This window comes from Staurois parvus, unplaced genomic scaffold (genome assembly GCF_062004578.1).
Source record: "Staurois parvus isolate SC_StPar_1 unplaced genomic scaffold, SC_StPar_1.0 ptg001107l, whole genome shotgun sequence".
NCBI lineage: Eukaryota > Metazoa > Chordata > Amphibia > Anura > Ranidae > Staurois > Staurois parvus.
In genome coordinates, this window is record NW_028318903.1 from 134,003 (window position 1) to 156,746 (window position 22,744).

The following is a 22,744-nucleotide window of genomic DNA, read 5'->3' on the forward strand; positions in this document are numbered from 1 at the left end:
ACTGTTTATTTGATTTAGTTCATGTAATTGGATACACTTATCACTTTGCACAGATAAAGTGTTATCATTTGTAATAGAATTGTCACGGTTTTTTGACCACTAGGGGGCATAATTAGGAGTGTGAATTTGCACCAGTTATTTATATTATTATTATATTATTATACAGTATTTATAAAGCGCCAATAGTTCACTCAGCGCTGTACATTACAAAGGGGGACAGAACAATATAAATGATTTTGTGTAGTTTTATAGAATTTAAGAGGGAATTAAGCACCTATTTTGAATTTTTCACAATATTATTGATGTAAAAAGGGTCTGTATACACTATATAAGTTGAGCGCTTCATCACAAAATATATTAATTGTATTTGCACATATCCTAAGGTATAGGGAAAAGGTGATCGCAGCTGACTTTAAGTTAAAGGTTCTGTGGAGCGCAGGGGGATGCTTCCTATATTTTATACAATGTAGCATGGAGAAGCTAGAACACACAAAAGGACAGGAGCACCCCAATCACGCAGGTGAACAGGAACATAGCCCGGATTTATGGCAGAAAGATCTCATCGCTGGGGAATATTCAACACATATAGAAGCCAGACGCTGACTCACAAGGCTTCACCTATCACCAAACATTACTCCTGGGTGGACCAACCCTCTAAGGACCACCCCACTGAAGTCTCATTCTATGAGGTCCTCTGTTGTAGACTGCCTGATTGATGTTCATCAGAAATCGATCTCACACAGTGATGTGCTCACCTTTCCCAATGATGCGATCGCGGTGCGTGACCAGACGGCCCTCCGGGATCAGAACGTCCTTCACCTCATCCAGCAGCTCCGGCCTCAGGTTGTCCAGTACGTTGGTGATGAGAAGCGGCATGGAACTGGCCCCAATACTGTTTGCGGAGTAAAGGGCCCCGTGGAAGGTCCCGCCACCAGAGCTGCTGCTGGGGACGTCTACATGAGCAGGAAAGAGGAACGGTCAGGAGAAGAAACTCATCAATCCCTACAAATTAAACATTTCTTTCTAGACTTTACGATTCTTTCACTAATGTTTAAAATTTCTTGATGGTCTTCTCTAGAGCTGACCTCTGGCCTCCCCTCCAGTCTAGCGCAGGTGTGCCGGCTCCTCCCCTCCAGTCTAGCGCAGGTGTGCCGGCTCCTCCCCTCCAGTCTAGCGCAGGTGTGCCGGCTCCTCCCCTCCAGTCTAGCACAGGTGTGCCGGCTCCTCCCCTCCAGTCTTGCACAGGTGTGCCGGCTCCTCCCCTCCAGTCTTGCACAGGTGTGCCGGCTCCTCCCCTCCAGTCTTGCACAGGTGTGCCGGCTCCTCCCCTCCAGTCTTGCACAGGTGTACGGGCTCCTCCCCTTTAGTCTTGCACAGATGTACCGGCTCTTCCTCTCCAGTCTTGCACAGGTGTACGGACTCGGGTCTGTACACCTGCTGTGCCCATTATGAGGGGTTACCACCATCCCTGTGCTGAGTTTCCGGGTCTGTACACCCACTGTGCCCATTATGAAGGGTTCCCACCATCCCTGTGCCGGGTTCCTTGGTCTGTACACCTGCTGTGCCCATTATGAGGGGTTCCCACCATCCCTGTGGTGAGTTCCCAGGTCTGTACACCTACTGTGCCCATTATGAGGGGTTCCCACCATCCCTGTGCTGAGTTCCCAGGTCTGTACACCTACTGTGCCCATTATGAGGGGTTACCACCATCCCTGTGCTGAGTTTCCGGGTCTGTACACCCACTGTGCCCATTATGAAGGGTTCCCACCATCCCTGTGCCGGGTTCCTTGGTCTGTACACCTGCTGTGCCCATTATGAGGGGTTCCCACCATCCCTGTGGTGAGTTCCCAGGTCTGTACACCTACTGTGCCCATTATGAGGGGTTCCCACCATCCCTGTGCTGAGTTCCCAGGTCTGTACACCTACTGTGCCCATTATGAGGAGTTCCCAGATCTTTACACCCCTCTGTGGCCATTATGAAGGGTTCCCGCAATCCATGTGCCAAGTTCCCGGGCCTGTACCCATTATGATCCACCCCAGCAACAACAGATCCACCCCAGCAACAATAAACTGCTGCCAGCAACAACAGGTCTCCCAGCATCCAAAATCAATAAACCCTTCCGCAACCAGCAATAGATCCCTCCCTCCACATTAGATCCTTCCCAGCAACAAATGACCCCCCAGAAACATAAGACCCTCCCCACCAACGATAGATCCCCTGCCAGCAACAATAGATCCCCCATGCAAAAATATATACCCTCCAGCAACAATATATCCCTCAGCAGCAACAAAAGACCTCACACTACAATAAATCCCCTCCAGCAACCGGCATCAAAAGACCCTCCAGCACCCCTTACCATTACATACATTCAGTGCTGGGGGTGCCGGAAATGCGTTCCCCTCCCCCCGCGTTCCCGCTGAAAAAAAGCCGTGGGTAAAATACTCTTTGAAGCTAGGAGTGTATGGGAATAAAATAAAATTTGTGCTCTTACAAGACTCCCTGTAGTCGATGTGAATTGAGTGGCTGGGATGGATGGGGGAGGAGATGGTCTCTCTGTTGTTATTCACCAATAATTCCATATTCTCTACAACTGTGAAAATAAAAAGCCAAGACGGGTGAGGAACGTTCAATCACAATCTTCCCATTGCTGTGTGTGCGGATACATACAACCCCATCTACTTACTTTTCTTCTCTCCAACTTTCTGCTGCTTCCAGATCAGGAAGGCCAATATGGCGCAGACCAATAAGGCGGCCACCGTTCCCAGGACTATTCCCAGCACTGGATCCAGAAGATTGACATATATGACTTTACCCAGCTCGGTGCAGACGTTGTCCACACACACCTGAGGATGGAAAGAAAAGAGTGCCTATCACTATGAAACTTTTTACATTGGTGATGTTTTGATACCCTGATGAAGGGGTTTACAGCCTCAGAAACGTGTTGGACTGCAGCCAAAGGTTTCAGAGATGCTTCTAAAACTTTTTGTTTTCCCCAACTCTTGGATCGTTTTTTTTTTCCACACAACACACATTACCCCAGGGACACGATCTACATGGAGTCTGCATTCTATACACATGTTTATTACATTTGCGTATTCCTCTTTCATCCCACAACCCAAAACATGTCAGTTGGACTACTGGCTTCCACCCAACAAAGGCCCTAAAACCAATTGTGTCTATGACCATCACTGACCTAATATCCAAGTACCGCCCAGCACGCACACTCCGCTCCTCACAAGACCTCCTTCTCTCTAGTTCCCTGGTCTCCTCCCATGCCCGCCTCCAGGACCTCTCCAGGGTGTCACCCATCCTCTGGAACTCCCTGCCCCAACCCATCAGATTATCACCTACTCTCCTCTCCTTTAGGTGCACCCTGAAAACCCATCTCTTCAGGGAAGCCTACCCCGCCCCCTGCTAACTTGCCGACCTCCTCCACTCTTCCTACCACTCCATCCCCCACAGCTATCTCCTCCTGTGCCACCATCCCCTCCCTCCTAGATTGTAAGCTCGAAAGAGCAGGGCCCTCGATCCCCTCTTGTATTGGTATTGTTCTGTCACATGTTCTGTTCCCCTCTGTAATGTACAGCGCTGAGCGAACTATTGGCGCTTTATAAATACTGTATAATAATAATAATAATAATGACCATGGTGGAGTCAATAAGGCTCCTTCAGAGAATCCTCTGTCCATGGCTCAGGATATTCCCACCATTGTAGGACTGAAATAACTGCACGTTCACCAGTAGCCATTCTATTACAGTTTCTTTAGGCGTACCTTGACCACCAAGCCCTCTGATGGGATCACCACATCTTTGGGAAGCCTACAGGTGATCTCGTTGTCCAACACTTTGGGGTAACACTCTCGTCCACCAATGGTCATGGAGATGTTCAGACAGTTGCTCACCCGAAGGAGGTTTTCATGCTAACAGGAACAAAATGAGGACAGAAAAAAAGAACACTAATCATCACTACAACCCAAACACATCACATTGTGTGTTCATGGTGATCAGCACACATTATATAAGGGGTCTCCAAACTTTCAAAACAAAGGGCTAGTTTACTGTCCTTCAGATTTTGGGGGGGGAACCAGGGGGGCAGCCAGTGGACAGTGGGAGCAGAACATTTCCGAGCATCAGTGGGAGTAACCAATGCCTTTGGCTTGGTGTAATCAGTGGAAGTAAAAAAATTACATATCACCTATGGTCTACTAGGAGTAGGAAGAGTGTGCCATCGTGGTTATTGGTGGTGGGGGGGGGGGGTAGTGCCAATTGTTGGTATCAGTGGTAGGAATAGTGCCCCATCATTGGTATCAGTGGGAGGAATAGTGCCCCATCATTGGTGTCAGTGGGAGGAATAGTGCCCCATCATTGGTATCAGTGGGGGGAATAGTGCCCCATCATTGGTGTCAGTGGGAGGAATAGTGCCCCATCATTGGTGTCAGTGGCAGGAATAGTGCCCCATCATTGGTGTCAGTGGCAGGAATAGTGCCCCATCATTGGTGTCAGTGGCAGGAATAGTGCCCCATCATTGGTGTCAGTGGGAGGAATAGTGCCCCATCATTGGTGTCAGTGGGAGGAATAGTGCCCCATCATTGGTGTCAGTGGGAGGAATAGTGCCCCATCATTGGTGTCAGTGGGAGGAATAGTGTCCCATCATTGGTGTCAGTGGAAGGAATAGTGTCCCATCATTGGTGTCAGTGGGAGGAATAGTGCCCCATCATTGGTGTCAGTGGAAGGAATAGTGCCTTATCAGTGGTATCAGTGGGAGGAATAGTGCCCCATCATTGGTGTCAGTGGAAGGAATAGTGCCCCATCATTGGTGTCAGTGGGAGGAATAGTGCCCCATCATTGGTGTCAGTGGGAGGAATAGTGCCCCATCATTGGTGTCAGTGGGAGGAATAGTGCCCCATCATTGGTGTCAGTGGGAGGAATAGTGCCCCATCATTGGTGTCAGTGGGAGGAATAGTGCCTTATCAGTGGTATCAGTAGTGGCCTTGATGTGATTGTTCATTAAAACTTATGGACCCGTATTGGTGATCCTCGGTGTGCTGCTGACATTTTCCCTTGCTGAAATTTCAGTTTTGGCAATGGAATTTTCCTTTTGGTGCACCACTAAGAGAAATAATAGAACGAATATAGCCGTCTTCCAAAATTTAAATTTCAAATCGATTTGAAAATAACGAATATAGAAAATGAATCCAAATATAGGAAACAAATTCTGAAAATGAATCATTCTAATATAACGAAAACGTTAATAAACGGATCCGAAACTAAACAAACCAATTTTTTTTCCCATTGTGCACATCTCTGTCGCAGAATCTAAACAGCAAGAATCATCACCTAAAACCCGCCGCGGTTTTTTCATGGTGATCATTGTTTTAGCGTCTCATGTTCTTACGTGGGTGTTTATCTCCGTCTCGCCTCTTTTCAGCTGAAAGTGCCGGCCGTCATGATCAAAAGGGTGGAGGAGGTAGTCCTTGAAGTAGGAGAACAGTCTTGAATGGTTGTAGGAGAATCCATCCATTTGTACACCAAGGGTCCCGTACGTGTCCTTATTGTATTGCAGGGTTGGGGTGGAGCAGAGGATGCGGGTTGGAGAAATGGGTCCGTCACACACCTGCAGACAGAATAGATCGGTTTATATACATCACGTCCACAAATGGAATATATGAAATATTATCCATCTCACACTAAGGCCCCAGCTAGCAGCTGGTCAATGCTTCCCAACCCTGGACTACCAGTAGGGTTCCCCTGGGGTGCTGCAAGCACAGGACACCGTTTGCTCTGGATCAACGCCATGTGTGGCCATGGTATGAGTAGGACAGCCGCCACCACCACCAAAAACAACCGATGATGCCCTAGGCCAGGACACGTTGGGGGAGATTTACTAAATCTGGTGCAATCAGAATCTGGTGCGGCTGAGCATGGGAGCCAATCAGCTTCTACCTTCAGGTTGTTCAATTAAGCTTTGGCAATGAAATCTGGAAGTCGATTGGTTTCTATGCACGGCTGCACCAGATTTTGCACTTTTAGTACATAACCCCCATAGTGTTACTTTTGGCTATGGTATTAGCAGCTGGCCAGCTTGCACAGTGGCAATGCATGACTCTGATACTTGGCAAGTGGCATGCATGGAAGTCCGCCTCCTCCAGACATCCTCCTCAACATCCCACCCTCTGCCTCCCTACTGGAGCCAAATGGTAGGGCTCTGCTATGAAGAGGGGACGGTGTGATTGGTGGGGGCATGCAAATGAATTAAAGTGGTAGTAAAGTCCCATTTAATTAAATGTACCTGCAGGTAATCCTATGAGAAGGCTTACCTGGAGGTACAGCGAGGATCTCCTAAACGTGCACGGTCTTAGAAGTTATTCACAATTGCAGAGGCCAGTGACGTCACCATGCCCACTGCGCTCTCAATGGGCGGCATACAGGAGTGGGTGGAGCCTGGTGGGCCCCTCCCACAGCTCTCCTCTCTTTCCTTGTGCAGGGTGACTGGTCTGCTCTCCGCCCCCTCCTATAGTTGCCTGTAGCAGGTGGAGCCTGCTGGGCCCCTCCCATAGCTCTCCTCTCTTTCCTTGTTCAGGGTGACTGGTCTGGTCTCCGCCCCCTCCTATAGTTGCCTGCAGGCAGTCTGTAGCGGGTGTAGCCTGCTGGGCCCCTCCCACACCTCTCTTCTCTTTCCTTGTGCAGGGTGACTGGTCTGGTCTCCGCCCCCCCCCCCCCATAGTTGCCTGTAGCAGGTGGAGCCTGCTGGGCTCCTCCCATAGCTCTCCTCTCTTTCCTTGTTCAGGGTGACTGGTCTGGTCTCCGCCCCCTCCTATAGTTGCCTGCAGGCAGTCTGTAGCGGGTGGAGCCTGCTGGGCCCCTCCCACACCTCTCTTCTCTTTCCTTGTGCAGGGTGACTGGTCTGGTCTCCACCCCCTCCTATAGTTGCCTGTAGCAGGTGGAGCCTGCTGGGCCTCTCCCACAGCTCTCCTCTTTCCTTGTGCAGGGTGACTGGTCTGGTCTCCGCCCCCTCCTATAGTTGCCTGTAGCGGGTGGAGCCTGCCGAGCCCCTCCCACAGCTCTACTCTGCACAGGCTAGGTACAGCCCAACTATGCTATTTTCATAAGGTAATATCTGGGTTTGTAAAGGAAGTGGTGAACAAAGCGGATTTATATCCCTTGTGTATTGTGAATTTATTTAAATTTTTTTTTTTTTTTGTGTGCCCGGAGTTCAGCTTTTATTGGGATGGGTTTCTCTCTATGCGACATGTCAATATTAAAGTTGGTGACAAAGATATTTATGACGTAATTTGTACACTTTAAGGAACAGTCCATGTGTGGTCTGGCACAGAACTCAATCAGAACACAATATGCGGGTCGGCTCCATATACTGACCTTCTTCATGCCTTTAAAGGAGACGGTGACTTTGGAGACTGAATCCAGGTTGGACCCCTGAATGGTGAGCGACGTCCCCCTGGAACGGAGATCGGGTGACGGTTAATAGGCAGCTCATGTATAAAACTGTCAGATTTTTTTCCCTGCAAGTCAGTCGAGCCGGTCTGGGAGAAAAGCCGTCCTTCATATATAGTTCTAAAGTTTCAAACCGCTTGTGAATTCTGCCAGTTTCCATGGTAACCGGGTATCTAGAGAATTCCCATAATACAGAGACTTTCTTCCTGCTGTCGGTATATAGAAGAAGTCTTATCCTTCCACTACTGTAACAAGAGATATAACAGAGGGGGGGGGCGGTACTATCCACCCACTTCTGTCGTACGGAGACTTCCTGATTCCCCCCATACATGGACAGCACAGAGCAGAGTTGGGTAACATTGTATCACTCAGGGGAAGTGGTAACATAGGATCACAGAGTTCAGCTTTCTGCAATAACAACGTGACACAGCAAGGATACAACGTCATGTGATCACGTGACTGAGCCACTCAGATCATGTGACACAATGCCGTATGTTGAGCCCCCTCACCTTCCCCTTTTTTTATGTCTAGACCGGACAATAGAAAATATTCATCATCTGGATGCCATCAGTTTATCCAAAAATGAGGAAAGAAGTTTTGCCTTTTACTTCTGCTTGATTGAGTAAGGCCTCATTTACACAGGTGCTGCCCTCTGAAGAGCGATCCTCATTAATATCGCTCTTCAGAAGGCAACACCTGCATCAATGAGCCCTTCCACTGGCTACTGACGGTAGGTTGAGGAGGCGTTGAATCGATGAATCACCGACTGCTTTACTCCCCTAAACCCCAGAACTGCACTCCGCAACCATGCACATGGTTGTGGGCACCCTCAGTCAGTTGAATAGGTTGGGATCAGCGGGCAGCACGACAGTAGGGATCATCTTGCCATGCCGCGATGTGGCATATGTTCACCACCCTCTGATGTCTTTGCAGCTTAAAGGGGAGCCGGGGGAGTTAAAAACACAGCTCAACCATGTAGTTTTTTTTTTTTTTTGTTTAACAGTCAATTTATTTGAATGGGTACAAAAAATTACAGCCAAGACACGTAGGCACAGGAATGACATAAAACAACGGCATACAAGTGGCACCATGCGTATTTAGCTATAACTTTTGCCATTTGTGTCCTATTGGGGACAAGTCCGTTCATTTTCACATGGCCTCAACAAGAAGTGAGAGGAAACATCTAGTTGTCACCAGAACTAGAGTCCCAATTGCAAAGCTTCCACTCTATTCCTGTACTGGTGACAACCCAAAATTTGGGATTCTTTTTCACCATCGACGATATTGGTCACCAGAACAAATAGAGAGGATGACTTGCTAAGCAGGGACACCGACAGCAATAAAAATCAGATTAGATCGGTCCTCACATGCCGTGATGAGATCAGAAGTCTTAAAAAGATAGCCAATGTGACACCATCCACTCCCATGCAAGGCTCACCAGAAGGTTTGTGAGCCCCTTGCCAAGAAGGTTTGTGACCCCCTTGCCAAGAAGCTTTGTGATCCCCCTTGCCAAGAAGGTTTGTGACCCCCTTGCCAAGAAGGTTTGTGACCCCCTTGCCAAGAAGGTTTGTGAACCCCTTGCCAAGAAGTTTTGTGACCCCCTTGCTAAGAAGTTTTGTGACCCCCTTGCTAAGAAGTTTTGTGACCCCATTGCCAAGAAGGTTTGTGACCCCTTGCCAAGAAGGTTTGTGACCCCCCTTGCCAAGAAGGTTTGTGACCCCCTTGCTAAGAAGGTCTGTTACCCCTTGCTAAGAAGTTTTGTCACCCCTTGCTAAGAAGGTTTGTGATCCCTTGCTAAGAAGGTTTGTGTCCCCCTTGCCAAGAAGGTTTGTGTCCCCCTTGCCAAGAAGGTTTGTGTCCCCCTTGCCAAGAAGGTTTGTGTCCCCCTTGCCAAGAAGGTTTGTGTCCCCCTTGCTAAGAGTGGTCAATCTGTGCTCTATAAAATATTGTTGAGGACATCAAGGAAAATGGACGATCATACTTCTCCTCTTGCCACCCAAGGTAATAACAGATGTTCCTCCTAAATCAATCTCACTAGACATAATGGCTCCAACCACTCCAAGATGAATTAATTAAAACCGGAGCTCATAGTATTGTGCATGTAATGAACAAATTCTCCATAGTGCAAGACCATCAAAGATCCAAAATGCATTCAAGTAAAATTGCACTCACATGATAGAAGGCACACGTTAGCATGTACAAAACACTAAAACAAGTCTTTCCAGCATCCAAAATGGCTGCCGGCCAATCGCGCATGCGTGGTAGTGTGTGTGGCGGAGCAAGAGTTCACCAACCTTCTTAGCAAGGGGTCACCAACCTTCTTAGAAAGGGGTCACCAACCTTCTTAGAAAGGGGTCACCAACCTTCTGGTAAGCCTTGCATGGGAGTGGATGGTGTCACAATGGCTATCTTTGGAAGTCTTCTGATCTCGTCACAGCACGTGGGGACCGATCTAATCTGCTTTCACTATACGATTATTTATGAACACTTTGTGATTATTTATCATTTTTCACGTATTATCATTATTATTATGATTTCTGTAGGATATGAGTCTTGCTTTTTGAGCGCTGCACTTTATTTGAACACTTGTATCAAGGTACAGTGTCCAGCTGCTTTATATCGGTGTTTATTTTTCTCTGAGCGCAGATTTGGGCTTATACTAAAGCAATAAAAATCTGACAGATGTTCCAACCCTCCTCCATGTACCTAAAAACTAAAAGAAAAAAGATTTTGCCTTCAGTTATGCTTTATAGGAACCTGGCGGGATACAAATATGGGAGACTGTACGTTGCTGCCCCGACCTCACACACTGAGTCCCTTGACGGACCCTTGACAACTGACCCTTTGGTGCAATGGTCTCCAATCTGCAGCCTAGGGGCCAGATGCAGCCCTTTGCTTGCCTTTATTCAGCCCTTGGGGCACTATTTCATCCACTGATACCAACAATGGGGCATAATTCCCCCCACTGATGGCAATCAACAGGCACAATTTCTTCCAATGCCACCAACAATGGGGCCCAATGACATTAATGATGGGCCACAATTCCTCCCACTGACACCAATAATGCGGCACTATTGCTCCCATTCACACCAAAGATGGGGCTTTGTTTTTGCCCACTAATTTCAGGATCTTTTCTACTCCCACTGGCCACATTCTGGCCCTCCTGAAGTCTGAAGGACAGCAAACTGGCCCTGTGTTTAGAAAGTTTGGAGACCCCCTGCTCTATAGGACAGGCAAGGTATAAGTTATGATCTGTGAGCAGTAGGTATGTACAACTACTTTCATCCCCCTTACACAGCTCCAAAGTAAGTCCACACATACAGGACATCGTGAGATATCTGGAATTCTGCGAACTCACCTTACTAAGCTGCAATTAGGCTGGATACTATGGACCACGGGGTCAGGTTTGTAGATGAATGGTTCTGTGTAAGAGAGCTGAGCTTTGTCCAACCAAAGCGTGATATTTACTGGTCCAACAGAGAAGGCAGGAGGGGACTGACAGCACAAGTCACCAGCGGGACAAGACCTGAAAGAGGAATACTAGATTCAAAAACAAGTTCACATCATTGTAAGCTGACCATTCATGTTCCTTACAAAAGTCCTCACTCACAACCATCCATCCTCATGAGTCCCACCATCAGCAGGATGAAGCCAGTATCACACTACTCACTCATTGTACATGCTGCACACCGCATCTCCAATATACACGTGCTGAGACTCCCCTGCCCTCAGGTCCTTCCCCTTTAGTGTCAATAGAGATCCACCAGATAGAGGTCCAAAGGATGGAGAGACAGAGGTCAGGACCGGCTCCTGCAGAAATACAAGATATGAGAGATGTACTGGTGCCTTGTTCTGTGCAGTAGATCAGATCAGATTGTTCCTTCCAAGGCTGGCCTTAGTATGATTAAAGCCTTGGGAAGAATTCCACATTGGCTCCTGTCTTTGGCACCCATAGAAATGTCAAAAGGCCAAGAGATAGTCACCTTCTACTGGACTTGTTCTGTAATGTTAAGGATTTTCCAAAGCTTACCCAGCCCACTTCAGTTCTAAGGAGTGGACACAGATAGGCACATATACCTTAATCCGATTGCCACACACTCGGGAGATATTAATTGCCCAAGAACAGGATGGAGCAACCCTGTCTTTCTAGTAGTAGTTGGTCACATTCAACCGGACTTATTCTGTCACGTTAACGACATTTCGTAGCTTCTCCAAGACACTTCTTCTGTTCTAGGAGTGTGACGAACATACCCCGAAATTTTATTTCCACACAGGTAGCACCAACACCTTCATCCAGTTACCATGGAAAGGCCAATATTATTGTCTAAGGACAGCGTGGAACCACCCTGTAAGAGGAGCATTGCAATTGGCTGGATGTTGGCGCCAAAGCACAAGTCCCTGCCCCGCTCCTATCTTTGCTAGAACACTAAACTTCTTGCTGAGGCTAAACCCTCCTCCATATTGTGCCCCACTCTGCATCAGAGGCCTCCATACAACATTCCCGGCCTTTGACCTTTATATCCCCAAGAAAGTCACGTCCACATATGAATAGGGTTTCTGCACTTTTCTGTTGATGCTTAGGGAATGGCATAAACAGTCACATTGCATCGACATACATTCCGGAGTCATTTTACAGTACATAGTCAATCACATTTAGTGGACAGTCTGCAGCAGTCATATGTGAAAGCAGCTATCCCCCTCTAACAGTCTCTCATTCCACCCGGGGTCATTAGTACTTACAGAAATGGGATCTCTGTAGTCACCTCCTCCATAGGTACACCTCTGCCAGGAATAGACTCACTCAGGGAAAACTTGGCCTGGCCTGAAAGGCCTTTTGCAACCCACCCTGCTCTCCTGGGTGCAGATCTACTTCTCCCTAACCTCCAGCCTTGGTCAGGGTCTCCACATGCTGGTGGGGGGTGTTTTCTCCCATGCCCCAACTGCACTAGGGCTCCTCCCCATCTGGCCTATATCTGGGCACTGACTCACTCATTACATCACTACAGGAGGATCTAACTAAAAGGGGCCTAGCACCTGATGACACTGATTCCTGTAACCAGACACTATTCTGGAACAAGGCCACTTAGTGGCAGACTAGCTAACCGCGCCTGCCTACAACCCTGTTCTGGTTACATAATACCATTCTTGATTTCAGGATGGCTTCATTAAATGTTAATCCATTGATTTACATGGCTGAAAGTGTAAATTGTTAAAAATACCAGGGTAAGGAAATGAATACAGCATTATATTTATAAGACAGGTGGTGTTGAAGGCCTCCAACCCTGTTCAATTATGGTTGTTCCAGTTTGACTTAGATGGTCTCCTGCACCTATTGAGAACCAGTTGTCCTCCCTCTTCAAAATGTGCACCTCATTGTCTTCAAAAGCCAAAGTGTCCCTTTCCTAAAGGTGTAAGAAAGCTTGGCCTATATAATGTAACTAGGCAGTTTGACAATTTTCACACCTCCCATTTAATTCTTAGACAAGAACATCTGCTTTTCATTGGTAATTGGATTCAAGTGTTGGTGCCACCTATATGGATATCAATGCTTGGGTATTTTCTCAAAACTCATTGGAACTGAAGAAGTGGCTTGGAGAAGTTAAGAAACATCTTCAACTTTACAGAACAAGTTCAGTTGAATGTGACCAACCAATACTATATATATCACGACCTGGATGACCTTCCTCATGGACAACTCTGCTGCTCCTGGAAAACGAACATCTGCCTTGACTTATTCCATGATGACTGGATGAAGATATCTGTGCTACCTGTGCAGATATACTGTAAATGTTGGAACCAGGGGCGGACTGACAACTCATGGGGCCCCCTGGCAATAGGGGATCATGGGGCCCCTGTGTCCATGCCCAAACTCAAAAAAGCCTATGAAAAAGGTACCAGGGGCATCTCATGGGGCCCCCTACTGACCCCGGGCAGTGCCCAAGTTTCCAAATGGTCAGTCCGCCCCTGGTAAGAACATATACCTGATACTCGCTAAAACTGAAGAAGTTTCTGGGAGAAGCTATGAAACATCTCCAACATTACAGAACAAGTCCATTTGAATGTGACCAACTACTAGATATACCATGACCTGGATGTATAAGAACCTTCATAGACAACCCTGTTGTTCTCGAACAATCAACATCTGCCTTGAGATATTCCATGGTGACTGAATGAAGGTGTTACTGCTACCTGTGTGGATATAAATGCTGGTGTATCTATCTGACTTGAAGGCGCTATGAAACATCTTCAACATTACAGAACAAATCTATTTTAATGTAACTAAGTACTACTAGTTACATCATGACCCAGATAAACGGGAACCTTCAAAAGGCAACCTTGAAACATTCTATGGTGACTGGACTAAAATGTTCTTCCTGACATTCAGTACATCTGAAGAAGTAGCTTGGATAAGCTACCAAATGTCTACAACCATACGGAACAAGTCCAGATGAATGTGACCAACTACTACTGAATATATCATGACCTGGATGTTTAGGAACCTTCAAAGAGAACCCTGTTGTTCATGAACACTGGTCTTGAGATTGGATTAAGGTGTCAGCTCTACCAGGGTGGATATAAATGCCGGAGGAGTATCTACTGGACATCTTAAACTTTACAAAACAAATCTAGTTTAATATAAATACTACTAGTTACAGCATATCATGACCTGGATAAACAGGAACCTACAAAGGCAACTAACATGCTGTATAACTTGGCACATTCCATGGCGACTAGTTTAAATGGTTAGTGCTACTTGTGTGGATATAAATGTTGAGGCATCTTTCTGACATTCAGTAGAACTTGGATAAGCTACCAAGCATCTACAACATTACTGAACAAGTCCTGTTGAATGAGACTAAGTAATACTAACTATGCCATGACCTGGATATATAGAAAACTTCACAGACTCCAAAAAAAAAAAAAAACACATTTGAAGTAAAGAGAAGAAGGGTCAGAACCTCCAACAATACTTCTGGTCTCTCGGTCTTTCAGTCCAGTGACACTCACATTCCATATTTCTTGTACGAGTGTCACAGCGACAGGAAGTGAAGAAAAGTTTTAGTAAAGAAGGCCCAGACAGAACTATAAACCATTTCCATACTCTATCCAAAAGCTAAAAAAACAAACTTGCAGGAAGTAAGGTGGCTTCTCCATCAATGCGGAGAGAGTTGGGGACACAAGGGGGCCCTTTTGATGTTTTGGTGTAATAAGACATGATCGTTCTAATCCTTTGCCACAACTAAAGTGGGTTACTGACAGACTCACAAGGTGAAAAAAATGGGGGAAAAAAAAAACTGAAATGAGAAAACTAAAGCAGCCACCATACTCAAGGACTGCAATATATTACATCTTTCTTCATAGGTTTAGAGATCTTTCATATCCAAATAATGCTCAATTACAGGTGAAAGCTCCAAAAGATTTATTAAGAACTCATCATACAGTGTGTGTCTGTATAGTATCTCTATGGTGTAGCATCTCTTCCCAGCTTGCCTGTCGTGAACCTCAGCTGCATCTAATGGGGTACAATTGCCTGTTCTGTCTTCCCCCTCCCCGAGCAGAGGTGACCCAGAACCCTCCGCACTGTGTGACCCTGACAGTTAGGGGCGAATTCTCACCACAAAGGTGAATCCACTCGCCGCAGCACTTCCATCTATGTAATAATTAACATCTTTTAGATTTTCTCTGATGGTGACAATGACATCTGCAGGTGACGCAGAATCTGGAAGGCCGTCTCTTTGTAACGTACATACCAGCCTGCCAACAAAAGAAGAAGAAAACATGTCATATCCTGGCACAAGGCAGTTCATTCTCCGCCATCCATCATTACCTTCTGGGTAGACACAAGAAAAAGAAAATCTCTATATTCGGGCAAAAAAAACAACATTATTTTACCAATTAGGTCTCATGCACACGGGGCGTTTTGACAGCGGCTGTTTTTGGCTTCTGGCGTTTTTTTTTTCTACAGCCAGTAAACGCCCCAGCATGTTAACCTATGTGTCCATGCATACATAGGCTTTAATCTATGTTTTTTGGCGGGGGCATTTTCTGGCTGGAAAAAAACCCCCAGAAATAGTGGGTTTCAAGAGGAGTTTTTTGAGCTGTAAAAATGCTCAAACATTGAAAAAAGCCTGAAAAACACAGCTATCCAGCGTTTGAGTGTTTTTGAGCCTCAAGTGTGACCCAGGCCTTCATCTTCAATCTCCTGAAGAACTCCATTGTTGCAGCTTTGAACTGTGGGATCTCAATGAACCTCTTGACCATGGTGTAGATGGAATAGTAGAAGTGGTCATCTCCTTCCATTTTTTGAGCCTCAAGCTTTTAATGGAGTATAGCTTTGCTAAAAAAACAACATTAAAGAAACGCAAATGCTGAAAAACACTAATGCAATAATGCTAAAAAACACGACAAAACTTGTGCAATGCTATTTCTTAATTTATTTATTTGTTTTTATAACATCCAGTGTGCATGAGGCCTTAAACTGATAGTGATGAACCCAAAGAACTCAATTCAACCTCCAGAAAAATGATTAAAACCAATTTAAAAAAAAAAAAAAAGAAAAATAGTCACTTCTAGGAATAAGTGAAATTGGGAGTTTTTGCTTTGGTGAAATTTTGGCAGAAAATGAGACATTTCAGCAATATTTCACCATTTGGGCATTTTCCTATTCGAGTCAATTGGGAAGGTGTGATTAAGGTGGTTTTCAAGGATATAATGAACCTTTGAAGCGCTAAAATTAAGTTCTATTTTACTATCCCTTTTTGGCTTCAGCCGGTCATCCCAAGAAAATGGGTCATCCAACTTCAGTATACTTAAATTCTTCCTCTTTGGTGGCTACACTGCCTAGCAGAGTCTCCCTGGGTGCCCAGTGTAGCCACCCTGACATACGAGCTCCAGGGTGGGAAATGCACTGACACTCATAGGCTGCACCAAAGACCCCAAAATCAAGCCAGTCTCCTGCACCTCCTACAAGGGTGTTGATTGACAGCACCCCTGTTCTATGGGATTTCCATACAAAAGGTGATGGACTGGCCAAGCATGTCTCCAGACCTAAACCCTATTGAGCATCTGTGGGGCATTCTCAAACAGAAGGTGGAGGAGCGCAAGTTCTCTAACATCCACCAGCTCCGTGATGTCGTCATGGAGGAGTGGAAGAGGACTCCAGTGGAAACCTGTGAATCTCTGGTGAACTCCATGCCCAAGAGGGTTAAGGCAGTGCTGGAAAATAATGGCGGCCACACAAAATATTGACACTTTGGGCCCAGTTTGGACATTTTCACTTAGGGGTGGACTCACTTTTGTTGCCAGCGGTTTAGACATCAGTGGCTGGGTGTTGAGTTATTTTGAGGGGACAGCAAATTTACATGTTATACAAGCTGTACACTGACTACGTCACATTGTAGCAAAGTGTCATTTCTTCAGTGTTGTCACATGAAAAGATAGAATCAAATATTTACAAAAATGTGAAGGGGGGGACTCACTTCTGGGAGATACTGTATATTGTTCATTCATATCAGTCCCTTCCCTGAAGGAGTGTACAATCTAAGGTCCCTAACTCACATTCCTACATACACATACTACGGCCAATTTAGACAGCAGCCAGTTAACCTTCATGTATGCCTTTTGAGTAGGGAAGGAAACGCTGGCACCCTGAGAAAACCCACCCAAGCACAGGGAGAGCATGCAAACTCTATGCAGGCAGTGCCATCGTTGGGATTCGAATTTCGAACCAATGACCCTAGTAGATAATTTAATGATAAAAATAAATGGAGGGATCCTGGTGATATGAGGAGGAGTAGAAGCCACAGTGGACCGGAAGGCAGAGGAAATGATTGCGTAAAGGAACAGATTAGAAGTGTTGCTGCTTTATTACCTTCTGGTGTCGCTCTGCTCTGGATTGACAACACAGGTCCGCTGGCCGACCATCACTTTGTGCGTCTCCACCGTAACCGGCGTGTTGGCTGGCTCATTGTACACCTGATGGGACTGGAAATCTCTTCCACAAATGGTGATTGTGGTGCTGCCACGGAGAGGAGCCGTTGTAGGATGAAACTGAAGAAAGCCACAGGTTAACTTTCCTAAATGCAATACCCAGATTGCTATGTGTGTATATGGAGAGCGGGTCATGGCTGCTTTTCTCAATTGTCAGCCAATACATAAAACAAAGGAGCACAGAGTAATACAAAGAGAAAAAACTATATATCATGGAGAAGAAAAAAAAAAGAGGAGTGGGGAAGCCCCGAGGTGGGCAGGCGACCTTTAACCCTAAAGAACCAGAAATAGCATGAGAGGCAGAGACCAGGGTCTCCAAGAGATATACCAAGCCAACAGTTGTGGGTTTATCTTCTGCCTATAACCAAATTATCATTTTTGGGTGGTTTAACTCTTGATTTGTACACTGAGAATTAATGCGATACGTTCAAGACAGTCAAATATGTCTTAACTTCATTGATGTCCTGCATTGCTACAAATGTTGACTATCTGAAATATAATGTTGTATAACTATCAGGGATGCAGGTCTGTTGGGGAAGTATATGGAGGGGGGTAAGCAGCACAGGGATACTTACATCATTAATTATGGGCAAGCAGAAGTCCTGATTCCATTTTCCCTGACACTCCGACACTTTAGAGCAGCCATTGGCACACCAGCCACAGCCCATGAAACGAGGGGCACGAAGACAGCGACTACAACTGAGGAGTTGGCGGCATCCTGGCACTGCGACGCTGACCTTTGTCACCTGAAGGGAAGGTCAGACATGAGTGTCATACAAAACATCAAAAGGCAGACTGGACATGAACTTTCCTACTGCTGAACATCCTATGTCTTCACAGCCATGTAAGCTTGCCTTGTATTGCCAAAAGTGCATGTTTATACAGGACACAGACACCCCGATCTGACTTATCATGGAGTAATGATCCAATTAAGGGCTTTAAAGACGTTGAATGCTTTAAATACATTGAGCTTGGATAGGAGATGCTTCTGAGTTCCATCAAAGTTCCTTCACATCTGAAAGTGAGCTCCTTCCAAGTTGCTTTTGGCATTCCTATTGACTTGTATGGGAAGGAAAGCAGTTCTCACACATACAAAAGTCTCCTGTATGCACAAGCCCCAAATCAAACAAATCTTCTACAAAGAACAATCAACTGGGACATCTACTGTGACCTAAAGGTGAAAAACTCCATTCGATTGGGGTCTCCACAAACCACAGCCTTCTAGAAGATGGCACTAGGCCCTGTCCTGTGGTGTATTTGGCAGCCTGTTTCCAACACTCATAAGAACCAAGGAATGCACTTGGATGAGAAGTGAAGCATCGTCAACATTACGGGACATGTTGAGTTGAAGGTGACCAACTAATACCATGACCTGGACGCAGGGCTTTTTATCACCAGGAACCTGTTGGGATGCAGTTGCGACACCTCCACCACTGAATGTATGTAATGGCAAGGGGTACTGGGGTGTGCTGGAGGATAGATTAATGCTAGCTGCTGGGGAATCCATTGCTGCTGGGGGCATCTATTCTTGCATGGGGATCAATTGTTGCTGGGGAGCTCTATTGTTGCAGGGGGGGTCTATTATTGCTATTGGAGGGTCTTATGTTGCTTGGTGGCCAGTTGTTGCTGGAAGGGACCTACCTGTTAAGTAAGAGGTCTACTGATGCTGGCTACTTGGAGATCGGTTGTAGCTGTTGGAGGTCTATTGATTTTGCAGTGAATCTGTTGTTGCTAGGGTGCTATTTTGTTGCAGGCAGTCCACTGTTGTGGGGGATCTATTGTTGGTCGAGAGATCTATTGTTGTGTTTTTTATCTATTGTTATTGTCTGCATGGGATCTATTTTACGTTTTTTCTTGTCATCATTAACAAACTACCATTATCATTACCACAAAATGCTACTTGGTTCTATATTCCCTAAAATGGGTGGTATTGGAAGGTGGGTAGGGGGTGGAACCAAGGGACGGTGCTCGGAGGTGGGTAGGGGGTGAAAACAAGGGGTGACTTGGAACGGGGGGTGACTTGGAACGGGGGGTTCCAACGCCTATTCTCTGATACAAAAAGCCCTGCCTGGAGGAATAGTAGCCTTCACAAACCTATTTCTGTTGTAAGGTCATACTGCAGTACTGGATGTCACCAGTAGGTGAAATATACAACTTGAGATCTCTATACCAAGACACCCGAGACCTGTAGGAGGGGTTGCACCCTCTGTACTGGTACATCATGGGGGTCCCCAATTACCAGGGGATGCCAGGTAATCAGTGATGTGAAATCAGTGAGCTGATAACACGAGGACTCTTTAGTATCTCACCCTACTCATCACTCCCCTCCTGGCTCCATGCACTGACCTGCTTTCCAGTGACAAAGAACAGATCATCCCCAATGCGGGCCACCTCCCGAGACACAGATTCAGTGCTCAGAGAGAAGTTGGACAGGATCAGGGGGTTGCTGTTGCGCTGAAGAATCACCTAATAGAGAGGTAGAGAGGACCTGTCAGTACAATCAGAAGTGATAAAATACAGACGTGAGATCAATGTAATGTGACTTACTTGCAGCACCCTCCCATCAGAGGTGCCAAGGTGCCCAATGGTGAGCGGCTCCTGGGCAGTGACGTATAGAGATGTCAGGAGGGTGTCATTCATCCTTCCATTAAATAGATCAATACGTATCAGTGGTGGGGTGACCAATGTGGGGACATGCCAACAGCTGTGATCTGTGACTGGCGCCGACTCATTTACCTACCAGGAGACAGCAAAGGGCTCATAGAGACACATTGTACAATGTTATAACAAAGAGCCAGTGTTCCAGCTATTCATTCCTGACAAAATTCATACTGATCTTCCTATACAGTCCCTGGAGGGACTCTGATATCAGATCCATCTCCAAAGGGATCAGTCATCTTACTTTCTAAAGACAGTAGACCCAGGGTTGATATTACATTGCAATAGGCCTAGTGTTAGAGCAACAGGCCTAGGTTGGGTCATTGCCTAAATTCTGGGGCAGTGGGCGAGAGGTTGAGGGAATTGCTTCAGCAAGCTTGGGATCTTTGCCTTCTGGAATCCGTAAATATGGAGTCAGGATAGTAGCTGTGTGGTTGGGGCAGTTCCTTACATTCTGGGGCAGCAGATGGAGCCGTAGATTTGGGGTCATAGTCATTCCTTACATTCTGGGGGCAGTAAGCCTTGGTTTAGGTAGTAGCTTGGACACGGAGATCATTCCTTATATTCTGTGGACAGCAATTTTGGGTTGGAGACCATTCCATTCTGGGGGCAGTAGGCCTTGAATTAAGGTATTAGTCTTGGGGTTGAGGCATTTCTTTATATTCTGTGGGCAGTAGGTCTAGGGTTGAGATTGCTTCTTTACATTCTGAGGGCCTGTAGCTCAGAATTGGGGCAGTTTCTAACTTTACAGGGGGAATAGTTTTGAGTTTAGGGTTGGGCTAGTCTCTTACACCCTGGAGGCTGTAGGTCTGGGATAGGGTCGTTCTTCATGTTCTGGAGAAAGTAGACTCATTCCTTACACTTTAGATGCAGTAAGTCTGGAGATGTTATAATATCTAAGGGGTTGTGGTAGTTTCTTGCATCCTGGGGGCAATATGTCATTGGTTAGGGTAGTGTTTCTGGGGTAAGGGTAAATTTCTTACATTCTTGATGGCAGTAAGTTTGGTGTTGTGGTGGTATCTCTGAGGTCAGAGGAGTTCCTTAACTTCTTGGGGCAGTAGGTCTTGGGATGGGGAAGTGTTTTGGGGGTTGTGATAATCTCTTACATTCTAGGGTCAGTAGGTAAGGTGTTGGCGTAGTATCTCTGAAGTCAGAGCGGTTCCTTACATTTTTGGACCAGTAAGTGTGGGGTTTGGGTAGCGTTTCTATGGTCGGAGAAATCTGCTATACTCAAGTTGAAAAAAAAGATGAGTAGCCAGAAATATGAAGTCATCCAAATTTGAAAATAATTATTTGCTACGGGGTGAATAGAGGATACAGAGGCTTACGCGTCTTGTCCTTGAGGCCTTAGTCATACCATAATGACAATCACTTACAATCTGGGGGCAGTAGGTAAGTAGGTCAGGGGTTGAGGTATTATCTCTGAGGTCAAAGCAGTTCCTGACATTTTGGAGGTAGTGTTTTTGGGGTTTAGGTAATCTCTAACATTCTGGGAGCAGTAGGACTGGGGCTGGGGAAGTGTTCCTGGGGTCAGGTTAATACCTTACATTCTGAGGACAGTAGGGCTGGGGTTGGGGGGGAAGTGTTTCTGGAGTCAGGGTAATTAATACATTCTAGGGGCAGTAGGGCTGGGGTTGGGGTAGTATACATTATGTCAAAGCAGTTCCTTACATTTTGAAGGCAGTAGTGTGGGGTTGGGGTAGTGTTTCTGGGGTCGGGGTAATCACTTACAATTTGGGGGCAGTAGGTCTGCAGTTGGGAAAGTCTTTCTGGAGTTGGAGTAATCTTATATTCTGGGGGCAGTAGGTCTGCTGTTGGGGTAGTGATTCTGGGGTTTTGGTAATCTCTTACATTCTGGGGGCAGTAAGTCTGCAGTTAGGGTAGTCCTTCAGGGGTCAGAGTATCTCTTACATTCTAAGAGCAGTAGGTCTGGGGTTGGGGTAGACCCTCTGGGGTCAGGGTAATTTCTTACATTCTGAGGGCAGTAGGTCTGGGGTAGGGGTAGTCTTTCTGGGGTCAGGGTAATTTCTTACATTCTGAGGGCAGTAGGTCTGGGAATGGGGTAGTGTTTCTGGTTTTAGGGTAATCAAATACATTCTAAGAGCAGTAGGACTGGAGTTGGGGTAGTCTTTATGGGGTTGAGGCAATTTCTTACATTCTGGGGGAAGTAGATCTGGGGTTGGGGTAGTGTTTCTGGGATCGGAGTACTTTCTTACATTCTGGGGGCAGTAGGTCTGGAGTTGGGGTAGTGTTTCTGGGATCGAGGTAATTTCTTACATTCTGGGGGCAGTAGGTCTGGGGTCAGGGTAGTGTTTCTGGGTTTGGGGTAATCGAATAATTCTAGGAGCAGTAGGTCTGGAGTTGAGGTAGTCTTTCTAGGGTTGAGGTAATTTCTTACATTCTGAGGGCAGTAGGTCTGGGGTTGGGGTAGTGTTTCCGGGGTCGGAGTACTTTCTTACATTCTAGGAGCAGTAGGTCTGGGGTTGGGGTACGGTTTCTAGGATCGAGGTAATTTCTTACATTCTAGGAGCAGTAGGTCTGGGGTTGGGGTAGTGTTTCTGGGATCGAGGTACTTTCTTACATTCTGGGGGCAGTAGGTCAGGGTAGTGTTTCTGGGGTTGGGGTACTTTCTTACATTCTGGGG

At 46.3% G+C, this 22,744-nt stretch overlaps 1 protein-coding gene across 5 annotated transcripts in view; it reads right to left on the bottom strand.

Moving 5' to 3' along the window:
* Positions 1-22,744, bottom strand: part of MST1R (macrophage stimulating 1 receptor) — a 65,381-nt gene that overhangs the window by 12,258 nt on the left and 30,379 nt on the right. For all 5 annotated transcript variants that reach the window (XM_089658863.1, XM_089658861.1, XM_089658862.1 and 2 more), the window contains exons 4-16: positions 19,990-20,178; positions 19,789-19,908; positions 18,018-18,188; positions 17,324-17,502; positions 15,069-15,207; positions 11,123-11,262; positions 10,811-10,978; positions 7,378-7,456; positions 5,396-5,614; positions 3,774-3,920; positions 2,685-2,844; positions 2,493-2,591; positions 756-953 (exon numbers count right to left, since the gene is read on the bottom strand). In XM_089658863.1, coding sequence (XP_089514989.1) covers positions 756-953; positions 2,493-2,591; positions 2,685-2,844; positions 3,774-3,920; positions 5,396-5,614; positions 7,378-7,456; positions 10,811-10,978; positions 11,123-11,262; positions 15,069-15,207; positions 17,324-17,502; positions 18,018-18,188; positions 19,789-19,908; positions 19,990-20,178 — 2,008 coding nt within the window. The remainder of the gene's footprint in view (positions 1-755; positions 954-2,492; positions 2,592-2,684; positions 2,845-3,773; positions 3,921-5,395; positions 5,615-7,377; positions 7,457-10,810; positions 10,979-11,122; positions 11,263-15,068; positions 15,208-17,323; positions 17,503-18,017; positions 18,189-19,788; positions 19,909-19,989; positions 20,179-22,744) is intronic.